General features: G+C 41.9%; 1 protein-coding gene across 1 annotated transcript in view; it reads left to right on the top strand.

Annotated features, from left to right (window-relative positions):
- Positions 1 to 9,969, top strand: part of slc1a9 (solute carrier family 1 member 9) — a gene marked incomplete in the record, with an annotated part of 16,183 nt that extends 6,214 nt beyond the window's left edge. Inside the window, 5 exon segments of the mRNA XM_014018772.1 lie at positions 1,533 to 1,766; positions 2,859 to 3,053; positions 7,334 to 7,468; positions 7,584 to 8,016; positions 8,217 to 9,969. Of these exon segments, the coding sequence (XP_013874226.1) occupies positions 1,533 to 1,766; positions 2,859 to 3,053; positions 7,334 to 7,468; positions 7,584 to 8,016; positions 8,217 to 8,399 (1,180 nt within the window).
- Between the last annotated feature and the right edge of the window lie 4,432 nt (positions 9,970 to 14,401).

Here is a 14,401-nt window from a genome sequence, read left to right on the forward strand (position 1 = left end):
ACACACACACACACACACACACACACACACACACACACAGGAGGTCAGCGACAGTGAAGGGAAAGTGACAGGCGGAGGTGAAACTGTGACAACTTTAGAAGAAGGCAAGGAGGATGAAGTGTGTTTGTGAAGGACGCAGACAGATGGGAGAGGGTTTCCCTGGGACATGTTGGAGTCTGAGGTATGCCAAGGAGCAGCAGGAGCAATGCCGCGGGCTCCCAGGGGAGCCAAGGTGGAAGACCTCCAAAATGTAATGGATCCACAGAGGGGCAGAGGAGCAGCTCGGCGGCAGATGCAAACAGAAGAAAGATGCATGCTTTCAGGAGGCGGAGCACCAACTGAGGCTTTGCAAGACTCTGGATTGTCACGCAGAGAAATAAGCAGAGTCGTGGCTCTCAGAGCAGGAAAACAGGGGGTGGGGGGGTTAGAAGAGAAACTACATGTGCAGCTGGACACCAGAGGAATCGTTCGCATCACTCACTCAGTGTAAACATATTAGTCCGAGGCCTGTGGAGCAAACCAAACAGAGTTCAGTGTGTACAGAAAAACGTCTAATCTACACGGCATGCTCCGCTAAACAACTGTCAGCGAGCGCCTGCCTCAGGTTTCAGCACGCAGCTGACCTGGAGGAGCAGGCCGCTGTCACGACGAGAAACGTCTCGGCTGGGGGGGCGGGGCTTATGCAGAGCGTCGCTTTAATTCAGATCTCCCAAAAGAAGAACGGTGGGTCTGAATTTATGAATGGGAACAACTGCAGCGCCAAGCAGGAAACCGGAGATCCAAGAATGTGTCCCGTCCTCTGGGAGAGAAACAGATCTTCACTGGAAAGATCTGTTATTGTGTCACATTTTATTTCACAAAAATATAGAAAATATGATTTTTTTTTGCAAAAGAGGCTTTAGTGTTTTGACTTTAAAATGTAAAGAGCAGGACTGGGTGACGTTTTGATTATAAATACTGACTTTTATTAAACTAATCTAAGAGACAAAATTAATGGAAAACTATTCTTTTAGGACAGGAGTTCTGAAGTCATTTGGGTCTGGGGACCCCTTACAAGCTGTTCTAAAAGATAATTTTTTGTCATTTCAACCCATAAATGCCACGGGAATGTATATTTTTATTAAGTTTATGTTTGTTTTATTAGATCATTGTTCTCCATGCATTTTTAAAAATGAAAACTAAATTAACAATTTAGTGAAAGTTTTTGAGGACCCCCAAGAAACCTTTTGCGGACTTCTGAGAGTCCTGTGACCCCAGTTTGAGAACCTCTGTTTTAGGAAACCATATTAGAAAATATTTGTTTGCTTTTTTTATTTTAACAAAAACGTCCTCTTTGCCATATTAACCACATCACTTACATGTTTAGATTTCAGCTCATAGACAAAAAAAGGCAAAACTGAAAGTTTTTTCTCTTTTTTTGTTTAGTATTGTGATTTATTTTGTTCCTGCCAACACAAACACTAACTTTTCAAACCTCCTAAATAAAAACACGGTGTTTAAAAGAAAAATAATGGTATCTGTTCGATCCACAGGTACTCTCCGATCGGCATCGCCTCTCTGATCGCGGGGAAGATCGCCGCCATCGGAGACCTGGAGGTGGTGGCCCGGCAGCTGGGCCTCTACATGGTGACCGTGATGGTGGGTCTGGTGATCCACGGCGGCCTGATCCTACCTGCCATATTCTTCGCCATCACCAGAAAGAGCCCCTTTGTGTTCTACTCTGGGATTTTCCAGGCCTGGATCACAGCTCTGGGCACCGCCAGCAGGTATGACCGGCAGTTGTAGATTCATTTCTTGTCTCCTCYCAGCTCATTAATAGTTTTGATATTCCCAAAATGGGAAGGAAGACGGCAGTGATGAGCCGCTTCCTAACGGCCAACGAGAAGCAAAGTTTTTTTTTCTCCTATAAAAGAAGTCCAATTGCATCCTCAGTTTTTTAATTAAGGAATCAGTGTGCCTGGCAAAAAAAAAGATTATTGTTGATAATAATTCCCAGATATTTATAAGAGACCACCTCCTCAACGATGGTACCATCCAATGTGGTGAGAAATGAGGACACTGGTGGGATCTTCTTCCTACCAGAAAACAGCATGGATTTTAACTTTAAACTTAATGCTTATAGCATGTAATAAATTAAAAAGAACTCAAAAATAAATGCTACTTTTAGCTAGCCTTTTTTAATATTATGGAAAGTTCCCAACAGATTTGTTTATCTACATGTGAGTGTATCAGTCTGTCACACTTTACAACTTCCTCGAACAGCTGCTTTAGTTACGGTCACTGACTGCTTCGGGTCAACCTAAAAGGCCTGATGTAACATTCAGTGTTGCTGCAGCTGCGGAGGCTGTMCAGGACAGCAGAGCCAAACGTGTGTGAGTCCAGGCTATCATGGAGCCGTCCGTGTCAGACAGATTGTGGGTTGTAAAAGTCTAAGCCCTTGGATTAGTTGTCACCAGACAAACCGGCCCCGCTGTATCCCCGCCTGGCCTGGCTCGGCCTGCCTGCCTGCAACTGTCATTTTTGCACATCGTTGAGGTTTTAGTGAAAACGGGTAATCCTATCAACATTTTCTCTAATTACATTATGAGCAGAGCAGGGTCGGGACCAGGAATCCGATTCCTCTAATTCACATATTGAGGGATTGAAACAGTGGCTTCCCACCAGCTGTCAGGAAGAGGCCTCGGGCTCCGACTCGAATGTCTGCTGCCTTTTATTGACTCTTGTGTTACCCCTTCACCTTCCTCCCCACCTCTGCGTTTCTGTCTCCCACCAACTGTCTGCCTATCCCGTGTCCTTCGCTCTCCTCCCTGTTTTTGAATCTGCCGCCACTCGTCTGCGTGGGCGTTTGTGTTTCCAAGTGCGGGCACGCTGCCCGTCACCTTCCGCTGCCTGGAGGAAAACCTGAAGATCGATAAGCGTGTGACTCGCTTCGTGCTGCCAATCGGCGCCACCATCAACATGGACGGCACTGCCCTCTACGAGGCTGTGGCGGCCATCTTTATTGCCCAGATGAATGACATCGCGCTAGATGCTGGACAGATCGTCACCGTGAGGTATGTGGATAAATGGAACGGACATAATGTGTCACAAGTGATGTGTTTGAGTTTCAAATTGTTTTCTGAGTGTGGAGTATGAGAAGCTTTTACTAAACTGTAAACCAGGGCTATTCAACTAAATTACTCCGGGGGGCTCAGTTACTGCAGGCAGATAGCTGAGGGTCCAAACATCCAGCAGTTCATTATAATTAAACCAAGTATTAAGTAAGTAAGTAAAGTTTTATTTATATAGCGCCTTTCACAGAAATAAATTCACAAGGTGCTGTACATTCAGGGAAGGGAGGAGGGGGCAGTTAAGAAACACCCATTCAAAAAGACATACAAGACAAACATGGGGGAACAGGTGAAACAGGTCATGCAGCAAACACAGTTGTGCTACCTTTAACAACAGAAAAATTAAAAACCACATAAGGAAAGATGCAGGAAAAAAATTAATAAAAATAAATAAAAGTATCACAAATATCTGATACCTTTGAAATAGTTTATTTTGCTGCATTTAATCATGAATACAACATACCCTGTGTAATAAAAGTAGTGAGAATTAAACAACAAAAACAAAAGTAACACATGATGCCTCTTATTTACCACAAATATTTTAACCTCTCTGACGTGACACATTTTTAAACCAATTTTATTTTCACTTTCATAGTTTTATCTTCAACTGCTTGTAGTTTTAACTTTCTTGAGTGGTTTTTACCAGCTTCTAGCCGAGATTCTGATGTTTCTGTAGATACCAAACATGTCTTTGTCCAGCTAAAAGAACTTAAGCTAGTTAAAGTAGAAAACCAGGGGTTTGGGCTTAAAAGATGAATGAACCAATTGGCGGGCCGAACTTTGGTCATTTGCAGGCTGGATGTGGCCCGTGGGCCACCAGTTGAATAARCCTGCTGTAGACGTATCATTCGTAGTATTGTTCAATGTAGGCTTTTTTTTTTTGCCTGGATTATTACAGTTTGATTGGAATGTTGGGCTGCAGCTGCATTGACACCCTGCAACATTTCATCAGATACTTTTTAGTTTATGATATTTTCACATTAGACATCCAGCTCTAAGGCTACGTTCACACTGCAGGCAAATGCAACACACATCTGACTTTTTTATGACAGTCTGAACGCGACAATCAGATTTTTTTTTTCAAATCCGACCCAGGCCTTTTCAGTATGTGGTAATAAATCGGATACATATCTGATGTTTTTATCCAACTTTTTCATCAGTGATGTGGAGGTYAAGYATCGATAACTAACCTCGAGTCACACTGTTTAAACCTGTAGCTCCATGTGTTTACAACTTTAAAACTGAACTAAACAAGTCAGATAATTATTTAATCAGCTCTGATTGAACAGCTTCAGATTTGACGTGCTAAAAGTAGCATCCATGCTAACTCTGTAAACAAACAAGCCGGCTGAATGAGAAGTCACCTGTTTTACTGCGTGTCACATCAGTGCTGTGGAGCGTTCACACTGGAGTCTGATGGAAGCTGTATTTAAAATGTAATGTGAATGTTCGCTCCAAAAAAAATCTGATTTTTGTTTTTCAAAAAAAAAAATCAGTACTGAACATTGAGACCTGCAGTGTGAACATAGCCTGAGATGAACAATAGCAGCCATGTTTATTGTTATTTCTTTAGAAACAGCTCATAACTTGTTTTAAAGCTTATTTGTCATGCTTCTTGTCTCCAAATCTTTCCAAGAATATTACTGGGGGTGGCAGTTACAGTTTCAGTAGCTTCCAGGAAACTTAAGAATCCAACTTTCACACCCACTTAGCACTTCGTTTAGCTGGGGTCATGGTTTGAAAACCAATTTCTGTATTTTTTTTTAAACTTTTGGACACTTACCATGGAGCACAACAGTCTGAATGCCTTCCAGATTGGAGTAAAAGTTCATTTCAACATACTTTAACACTGTGTTACTCTTGGCAAATCTAAATTAAAATCTTAAAATCTTTAAGTTGCAAAGAAAACACTCCGAGAATTGTTTTGTCTGTTCCTTTATATCAAACAGTCTAGACAAATTTTCAGTTGTTTTTAAAAGACTTTCATGATTAAAACAGATTGTTGTGATATGCAGAAATAAATAGCAGAGAGAAAAAAAKCCCACTAAAACGAATGCTGTTAAAAAGTAATCAAATAATTTTTCTCCCCCCTGGCTTTGAAGTTGGAAGTAAACATTAAGTCCAAATTAGAACCAGTCTTGGATGAGACTCGGCTCGTTGTAGCTGCGGGATACTAACAACGCTCAGGTCTTTGAAAGCTGTTTARTGTACATTTTTTAGCTATGTCTGTTTACCACCAAATTCCAAAATCTAATTTTCCAAACGTGCTGTGTGGCTATTGTACGAAGTGAATCTGTTAGTAAAATATGATCCACATGTGGTGTGTGAAGCTCCTAACGTTCCCACTTCGAGGTTGATGACTGGAGCTGTGGAGACGAAGACGAACCGCGACACAGAACCCCGAGATCCGAAGGGTAATAAATGTGGTTTGGYGCAAAGATCGACATGTACTGATAATTTCTTAAATGGCAGACATGTTGTGAGAAGCAGCATTCCTAAATGTTTTGTTGTGGACGGTCTGCATATGTTCAGACAGGAAGTCGACACAAATGCACACCAGGATCAGCTGGTCCTGATACTCGTGTTGGGTCAAACCTTCAACATCACCGCCTGCTGTAAATTTTTCTCATTCTGAAGTGGAAACCCCGGAAATTTAGGGTTTTTTGTTTAATTCAGCTTAATTAGGCCTGATGGAAAAAGTAGCAAGAAGGGCAAAATGCTGACTCAGCGTTCACACAAAGTCATTTCCACTAATAAATGTGGCTTTGTCGCTTCCGTTTGCAGTGATGCTGGAACGTTTGGTTCACATGCAAACAGTTTCAGGATGTGGAGCAAAGTTTTAAAACTCCACGGCGCTCTGATCTGATCTGCTGTGTGTGCACAGCAGACACATCTGCTTACAGTACAGCAGAGAGCAAAGGATTCACATCTGGATCCTCCAGGGTCAATACAGTGTTTGTAACTGATGCGGCATCTCCAGGGAGACACCGATGAGGAATATAAATGTATTTTTAAGTGAGTTTTTGATATAAAAGACTCTGTAACTAACAGATATGCTACTGGAGATCTGATTTCTGCAGCGCAGCTTCTACATGTTCATGTATTTCTTCTTATTACCTCCTCCAAGGAAGTAAGGTTTTTGGTTGCGTCTGTCTGTCTGTCTGTCTGTCTGTCTGTCTGTCTGTCTGTCTGTCTGTCTGTCTGTCTCTCTGTCTGTCTGTCTCTCTGTCTCTCTGTCTGTCTGTCTGTCTGTCTGTCTGTCTGTCTCTCTGTCTGTCTGTGGACAAAATTACTCAACAACTTATGGACTGATTGTCACTAAATTTTTTTACCACAGGTGGGTACTGGCCAAAGGAACACCATTAAATTTTGGTGACAATCAGGACACAGTAATTTTTTCAAGGATTCTTGCGAATCAACCAAGCCACGCAAAGTAATTACATCAGARGTTTATGTTACGCATGTCTYTAGGAAARAGGAAGRATAAGTCACAAACTGGAGAGAATTTATCAGGAACATGTTGCTCCTATCGGCAAAGTTGGAATTATTATTCTGTCGTATCAACAACTTTTGGTGATGTTACACGCTGTCTGTAGACGTAGAAAAACAAATTCTATTCACGTTGATGGATAACTTAATTATCTCTACCATGTGAGGTAAATTCGATTTGTCGGAACTTATTTGGCAATTACAGTGTTGCCAGATTGGGCAGTTTTCCGCCCAACTGGTTTTCTTTTGAACTTGTTAGGATGGGAAAAAATGCTTTGGACAGGTTGTCCAACCCAGCCGGTTGAGGCAGATGGCCGCCTGTCCTGAGCCTGGTTCTGCTGGAGGTTTCTTCCTGATTAGCAGGGAGTTTTTCCTCTCCACCGTTTGCTCAGGATGGGAGACTGTYATGAAGTGATTCAACACGATCTGCTGGTTTCTTCTTTAGATTGTTCTTTTTTCATGTACAGTGCCCTGAGACAACGCATGTTGTGACTTGGTGCTATATAAATAAACTTAAACTTGAACTTGAACTTGTTGGTCAGTCCAACCCTGTCAGCAAATGTGCTTCCCTATGGCCTTGGCGGGGGTTTGTTGCTTTCTCTGAGTGCTTCTAGTTTTTTTGTAAATGGTTTGTAAAAGATGAAAGTGCTGGACGGGGAATGTTTTTTTTTTACAGTCTGCAAACGTGTTGGTCACAGAAAGCAGCAGAAAATAAAATRTAGTTTTCTCCTCAGCATGACCGCCACCCTGGCCAGTGTCGGAGCTGCCAGTATTCCCAGTGCTGGACTGGTGACCATGCTGCTGATCCTGACCGCCGTCGGCCTGCCCACTCAGGACATCAGTCTGCTGATCGCTGTCGACTGGCTGCTGTGAGTCAGGCGTCTGATGAGTCTGTGCTTCATGTTGGGCTCCTGACAGGCCTGGTTTAAACGTGAAGGGTTGGTAAAGTGTCGCCYTGTCCCGCCTCTCTGTTTGTCCACTCAGTGACAGAATGCGTACCTCCATCAATGTGGTGGGCGACTCGTTCGGCGCCGGGATTGTGGATCATTTGTCCAGAGCGGAGCTGTCCGATCTCGACGCGGCCGAAATGCTCCCCGCAGAGGAGGCGCTTGATTTCATCCCTCCYCCTCCGATCCTCACGGAAATGGACCTGGTGGATCCTCTCAAACCTCCCGAGCTGCCCCCCCGGTCCCCCCGCCCGCTCAAACTGAACCACCACAGCCATGTTCTCTCCCAGTCCCAGTCCATCACTCACTCCCCCTCCTGTTCCGTCCAATCCCCATCGCCACGCTCCGTCCGTTCCCCGTCTCCGCGCTCCGTCTGCTCCCATTCCCCTCGACCTTTCCGTACCCATTCTCCTCGCCTCCGCCACCGGACGGAGCCGGGCTACTGCCCCCTGCCCAGCCACGACAACCAGGTATCTACCTCCTCCTTACAACACCAAAATTTAGACCTTACTTTTATCCTTGTCTTAGAATGATGTTTTTATTTGTTTCATTTAGCTTTTTTAATAATCCAACATAGATCTTTAGCAGCCATTGTTCCAGGAAAACAATTTTATTCTGAGTATTTCTTTTCTTGACTCGTCTGACCTTGCATCCTGGTCTTTGCGCTCAGATTTCCACAATTCCACGCTCCCACAGAGAGCGGGACAGAGAGCGGGAACGACTGAGGAGAGAAAGTGAAACGGAGGAGGAGGAAGACAGGGAGAGGGTTCTGGGGGAAGTGAGCGACGGCGAGGAGAGRGATGACACCGCTTATGACCGGAGGTGCGCCATCCCGCTTGGCGATCTGCCATGACGGCGCTTTACCGGGATGAATCACCGGGATAATGCTTTAGTCATTTTGTTTCTTTCTTCTTCTTTTTTTAAAATCGATAACGCTACAGCAGAGATACTCAGTAGATCTCTAGCTGGTTGCACAGAAACTCACAAAACAAATGTAATGTGCATCAAAAATATGGCAGTGAAACACTCAGTTAAATCTGTGYAGAATCTCTCTAAAATTTAGGAAGAAGTTTTTCCTCAATATCAAACAAAACCTGGAATGGTCACGATTGCCTGACCTTCTTTACCTTCCTTAGATGTGGCTGGTGGCAAAGATTTACGCCTGCTGTAGACAACGTAGGTACATTTCTGTTCTTACCAGCCTTCACAAGCACAACTGCAAAAATCATAAGTTAAAATTACATTTTTAYTTATATTCATTCATCTTTTAGGGTCTGGTTCTGTCCAAAGGTAACAAAATATTTTAGTGTGTGCTGATAAAATTCAAAATCAGCTGATACTAATCGGTAAGTGCWGTTAAAGGTACACTGCATAAGAAATACTGACATCTAGTGGTGWAGTTAAGAATATGTTCTTGTTTTTTAATGAGTTTAAAAAGATTCATAAACTTTATTTAAACAAATCAAAAAGGTTGTCATGTAAGCACAAGGAGAACCGGATGACTACAGCCTTTAAAACGTGTCCACTTGTAGCTGAATCCAGGCTTTTATTTGAGTCACTGCTGATTTTGGCTACATTTCCATTCCATAGGWCCTTCTTAGCAGCACTTCGGTGTTCTACTGTAAATCTTCATGTCTTCCATGGAGGTGATAGACTGTGCTCTATCATGTAGAAGCAATATACTGTCACTGGAATATAACTGCTTTAATCTGAGATAGAAAATACTATATAAAATATTTCATTTAGATAATAAGATATTGATTGAAACAGAGATTTAAATACCTTATATTTCCTATAGATCATTTGCAAAAGCTTATTATTTTAGCCATTATTACCTCTCTGTTCTTACTTTCATGATGCTGAACTAATGGTGTTTCAGTGAGCACAAATAAAACGTCACAGATGTAGACTTTTTTCTTACCAATGGACAGAGCCAGGRGAAGTTTCATCTACGCTAAGCTAATTAGCAGCTTCATGCTAAAAAGCTTTAGGTATTATGTTGTTGTTTATAATATGTAACTCTTGGTTTAATTGTAATTACAAACATTGCTTAGTGTTGGAAATTCCCTTTAATAATGTTGCTAACAGAAGTTATTTTTATACACTTCTCTACCCGCCCTCTTGTTTCCCTCATGCGATGGTCATGTTAATATTGTTTATATTCTGTAAGATTTTATTTTGTCGTTGTCTGGTGTGTGTGAAATGATGGATACAAGTTTTAACTTTGTTGTGTGTTTAAAGTTGTTTCATCTGATTTATCGATTTTACTTGCTAAAAAAGAAAATAGCTTAACTGATTTCCTGTTTCCCAGTGAATTGCCTTTTATTTCAAACTGAAGCTGTCTCCCTACGTCCTCCTTCAGATCCACAGGTCCAAGTGTCTGTATAATGCAATAAAACATTAGAGATTTATTTAAAACGATAGTGATTTGTCAGTTTTTTCTGTTCCTTAAGTAACTTGTACAATCAGTGGAAGGATTTGCTGTGGAAAAGGGGGCCACGCGTCAGTGTTTGGTGACTAAAGATAGAGGGAAAAATCCTGCAGACAAAGATATTACCGGTTGCAACAGACACACGGAGACAAAATACACACATAACGCACACAGAAGCTGCGCTTACACATTGATGAGACGACGTGCAGAGAAACCAACGCTCTTAATCCTCTCAGGGAAGAGTCAGAGATGGGCGAGGCTGGGGAGAGGCACGGATGGGAGAGATGGATGGCAGATGGCCAGAAAGACGTCAATCGTTTTCATTCTTCCCAGATAGCATAAGGGCATTCTGGGTAATGGCGAGTGGGGCTGATGGTAGTTTTGGGTCCCTGGGTGTCAAAGAGGAGAGCTGACCCAGGTGGGGTTGAAAGGTCAAAACGCTGGGGGCTGATGCTCCGCAGCAAAACCTAAACTTTGGTAAATTTGGATTCTAGCTGTTGAACATTTGTGTCTGATGACGAACGAAGCTCTAATCTCTAAGTGTTGCTTCAACAATTGACATGAGGATAAGGCAACAGTGGGTCAGGAATTTAATCACTGCAGGCGTCATCACTCAGAGGACTGGGTTAGATTTGAAGACATTTCATTTGTGCTAGTTTGTGTGCTACATTAAATACTTTAGAACAACACGCTGAGCCGGGAGGTGCTTGTCCAACTTTGGTTTTGTTGTTTTAGGGTCGACATTAGGCTCTGCCTCAGCAGGAACTGCTCCAACCCAAAATAAAAACACAAAGAAATCAATCAAAAAGAAAAAATCAGTAGGTCCTCTGGATGGGTTCTTCTTTAGTGAAACGTTTCGTCAATCCTCCAAGAGACTTCTTCAGTCTGATGAGTTTCAGGTGAACTCAGCTTTATAAGCACTGCCTCCACATGTACAAACAGGTTAGTCACATGCAAAAGAGGGCCATCGKCTAACAATAGACTTGATTAGCTCTGTTGTTCATAGAGGGTCATGTGCCCCATCACCTGACTTTTTGGTTTGGATGCTGTGGTTCTCTGGTGTCGTGTTATGTGTATGTAGTAAATGCAGGRGGGGCTCAATGTCCCCTTGTTTGCGATGGCCTTCTTTTGCATGTGACCAACCTGCTTGTCCATGTGGAGGCAGTGCTTATAAGGCTGAGTTCACCTAAAACTCATCAGACTGAAGAAGTCTCTTGGAGGATTGACGAAACGTTTCACTAAAGAAGAACCATCCAGAGGACCTACTTATTTTTTCTTTTTGATTTTTTCTACCTGGATTACTGAGATGCATCAGGACACAAACAAATCAACATAATTCACAACTCGAAACAGCCGGCGCAAACACCGGGAAACAACAACAACCAACTCGAATACATCAGAATAATACAATACAAAAAGTCAGAGAAAAAATTAACTAAATTAAATACTATTTCATTATGAAAAATTGACTTTTTTAGATCCTAGATCCTTAAATTCAGGAGTTACATTTCACCCTAAAGCTCCAAAACATGTTTTGTTTGTCTTTTTTCAAAAATATAATCTCCAAAATCAGCAAACAGTGTTTCAGAAAATTTGTTACCATTTRCATATTAAAGTCTCCAAAAAGGCTGAATAAAACGTTCTACTTGAGCTGTGATGTCATCCACTCTGAACATCCTCTGAAGGAACTTGTCATTTGTCCTGATTTTGCTCATTTTGTCTGGGTTTTTCCAACTTCTCTGGACACACAAAATCATCGAAGGCAGAGATAAAAAGTATCTATTGTTCATAAAAACATCAATWTATATCCAGAAGTGGGAAACTAAACCAACATATTTTATTTAGGATGAAACATGGTAAGGTTTTCTGTTCAAGTTCATTTAAACATCCAGATAATAGTGGATTTTATAACAGTGAAATATAAAAAAGGGTCAACAAAACATTTCACGTAAGCAGAATCAGTTCAGCAAACAGGAAGTGTCTGTGGCATTTAAAACACAGGGAAGAAGTTTTCTTTGAAGAAAGTTTAAGTTTTTAAAATACAGCTTTAATTTGGAAACAAAGCTGTTTTCCTGTCACTTTGCTTGAAATTAACTCATCATTTAATTTTGCAGTTTTATAGCCCGTTAAGAATTTGACTGTGCAAAAAACCAAACATCTGGGAAAAACTCTAAGTTGTAAATTAGTTTGTCAGCTTCCCATAAAGTTTCCACAAGTTCAAACACCAGAAACTAAATCTTCCTTTGGACTGAATGGAATGAGAGGAMATTTTATATAAATCTGCTTGATTGTGTGGTTTGAATAAGAATTAAAGTTTATAAATGACGTGTTTTATTTGAATGTGAAGCATTTAAGCCATGAAGCTGTAAATCAAACAGGAAGAAGAAGAGGGCTCTTGTTTAATGACTCAGTCTGACATCTAGAGGCCAGAGCTTTTATCACACGCAACAAGCCTCAGAAAATTCCTCAGATTTGACAAGTTTTAGGACCAGAGTCATACAGCGTCCATTGTACACGGGACATATTATACTGCTGTTTAGATTGGAGCGTACATCATCATCATCATCATCACATTCTCCCAGAGTCACAGCGAGTCATGTGGAAGGAATGCAGAAATCCAGGACACGAGTGATAAAACATGAGCTTTATTAAGTAAAGAAAGACACATACTTATACACATCTGCCCCGCAGTCTACACTACATCCACACGGCATAAATATATATTTACAGTATCTTCACTTCCAGGGCTTTTTAAGGTGAACATCCTCTCCTTCTGTTCTGAGGTTCACTTTTCAGTTTTCCAGGCTTGAAAACGTTGAATATTTATAATAGTTCCCTGAGCAGCATAAGAAAAAGGCCTTTGTTGAAGAAATAAAAGTTTTTTAAAGAGTAATTTTTGACAGTTGGACAGTTTTTGTTGTGCACAATATTATTGATGGTATTGATTGTATTTTAAAGTAAAGAATAGTACTAATCTGGTCAAAGAGGGCATCAAACAAGCCTGTTAAAGTCAGAACAAAGTCTAAGTTTTGCTTAAAAATGTAAAGACGTTAATTTAAATCAATGTTTTTCCAAGTGACTCAAATAAAAGTAGAAAAAATATATTATTTTTCTCAATAAAAGAGCATAGCATCAGCCATTGTTAATTTTATCACATTAAAAACAATCTGTTTGACGCGTTCAATAAACAGATTGTTGGATTTACTMAACCAAGTTATGGAAACAAGTTTCACTCATCTGAGTTGAGCATTTAAAGCAACTTTCACATTTATTTTTAAAGAAAATGTGAATGTTGCTTTACACTTACTAAACTCAGCTGAGTGGAAACTGATGACATAACCTTTTCAAGTAAATCCAACGATCTGTTTTTTTGAGTGCATGCCGGTGTAGATTCTCTGTCAGCTAGGACGTGGTAACTGATGTTGCTCGTTACTGCGTGCACACAACACGTGGYCGAGCAGGGTGCATTCCTTCAAGCAATTTTAGTTGTTTTTTTGTGTGTGTGTTTGCCTGCGTTTTTCAGCCATCCTCACACTGATAGAAGGATATATTTTAATTAATCGTTGCTTCTAAAATGGCCAATGTGAAGGCGTTTGATTGGTTAGAAGTTAGAATGTGTGTATGATAATCTGATACACACATTCTGATTGTCGCTTCAGCCTGCAGTAATTTGGAGCCCAGCTCTGGCAGAAATGTCAGCCGGCTCCGATCTGAGATCAGCTTCTGCTTACATGTAAAACTGTATCAATTACATTGTGTAAATATGTCACACACTAACTGGCGGTGGATCATCCCCACTCACTGTGTGTGTGTCCTTGTTTTTCCTACATCGTGGGGCCCAGTTTTAAGGAAAACGCAGCCTCGTGGGGTCCGGGTGCTCCTTGTGGGGCACCCGCAAGGGAAGATCTGCCCACCCACCCCCCAGATCAGACCATAGGGGAGAACGTGGAGAGTCCCCCCAGCGACCACACGCACAACCCGCGGGGCCAGCAGCAACAAACTCATGGGCCCCACCGGCACCCGCGATACCAGAGCAGATCCAGGAAAGCGCACAGAGGTCCGGGCCCCCAGGGCACACCCCCTCCAGGCCAAAGCCCGACAGGGCCAGAGGCCCCGAGCCCCAGCAGGRAGTCACCAGACCAGGCCGGCACACACCCCAGCGCCCAGCCCCAGACCCCAGGAACCCCCAGCACGCCGGCGGCCAGCCGCACACCCCACCCATGCCCAATATCTCTAAACCCATGGCAGCTGTTTTAATACTTACAATTCTAATAAAATCTCCCAAATGTTCGCTTTATTTTGATACCAAGATTATTTAAGTAGAATTTGTAAATGTTGAGATACACTCAATTACATTTCAGCATGGTATTTTGAGAAAAATCTTCAGGAAAACCCGTTGGGGCTTAATGTCTGTGTGCTGCTGC

The sequence above is a fragment of the Austrofundulus limnaeus genome, unplaced genomic scaffold, assembly GCF_001266775.1.
Source record: "Austrofundulus limnaeus strain Quisiro unplaced genomic scaffold, Austrofundulus_limnaeus-1.0 Scaffold201, whole genome shotgun sequence".
NCBI classification, from domain to species: Eukaryota; Metazoa; Chordata; class Actinopteri; order Cyprinodontiformes; family Rivulidae; genus Austrofundulus; species Austrofundulus limnaeus.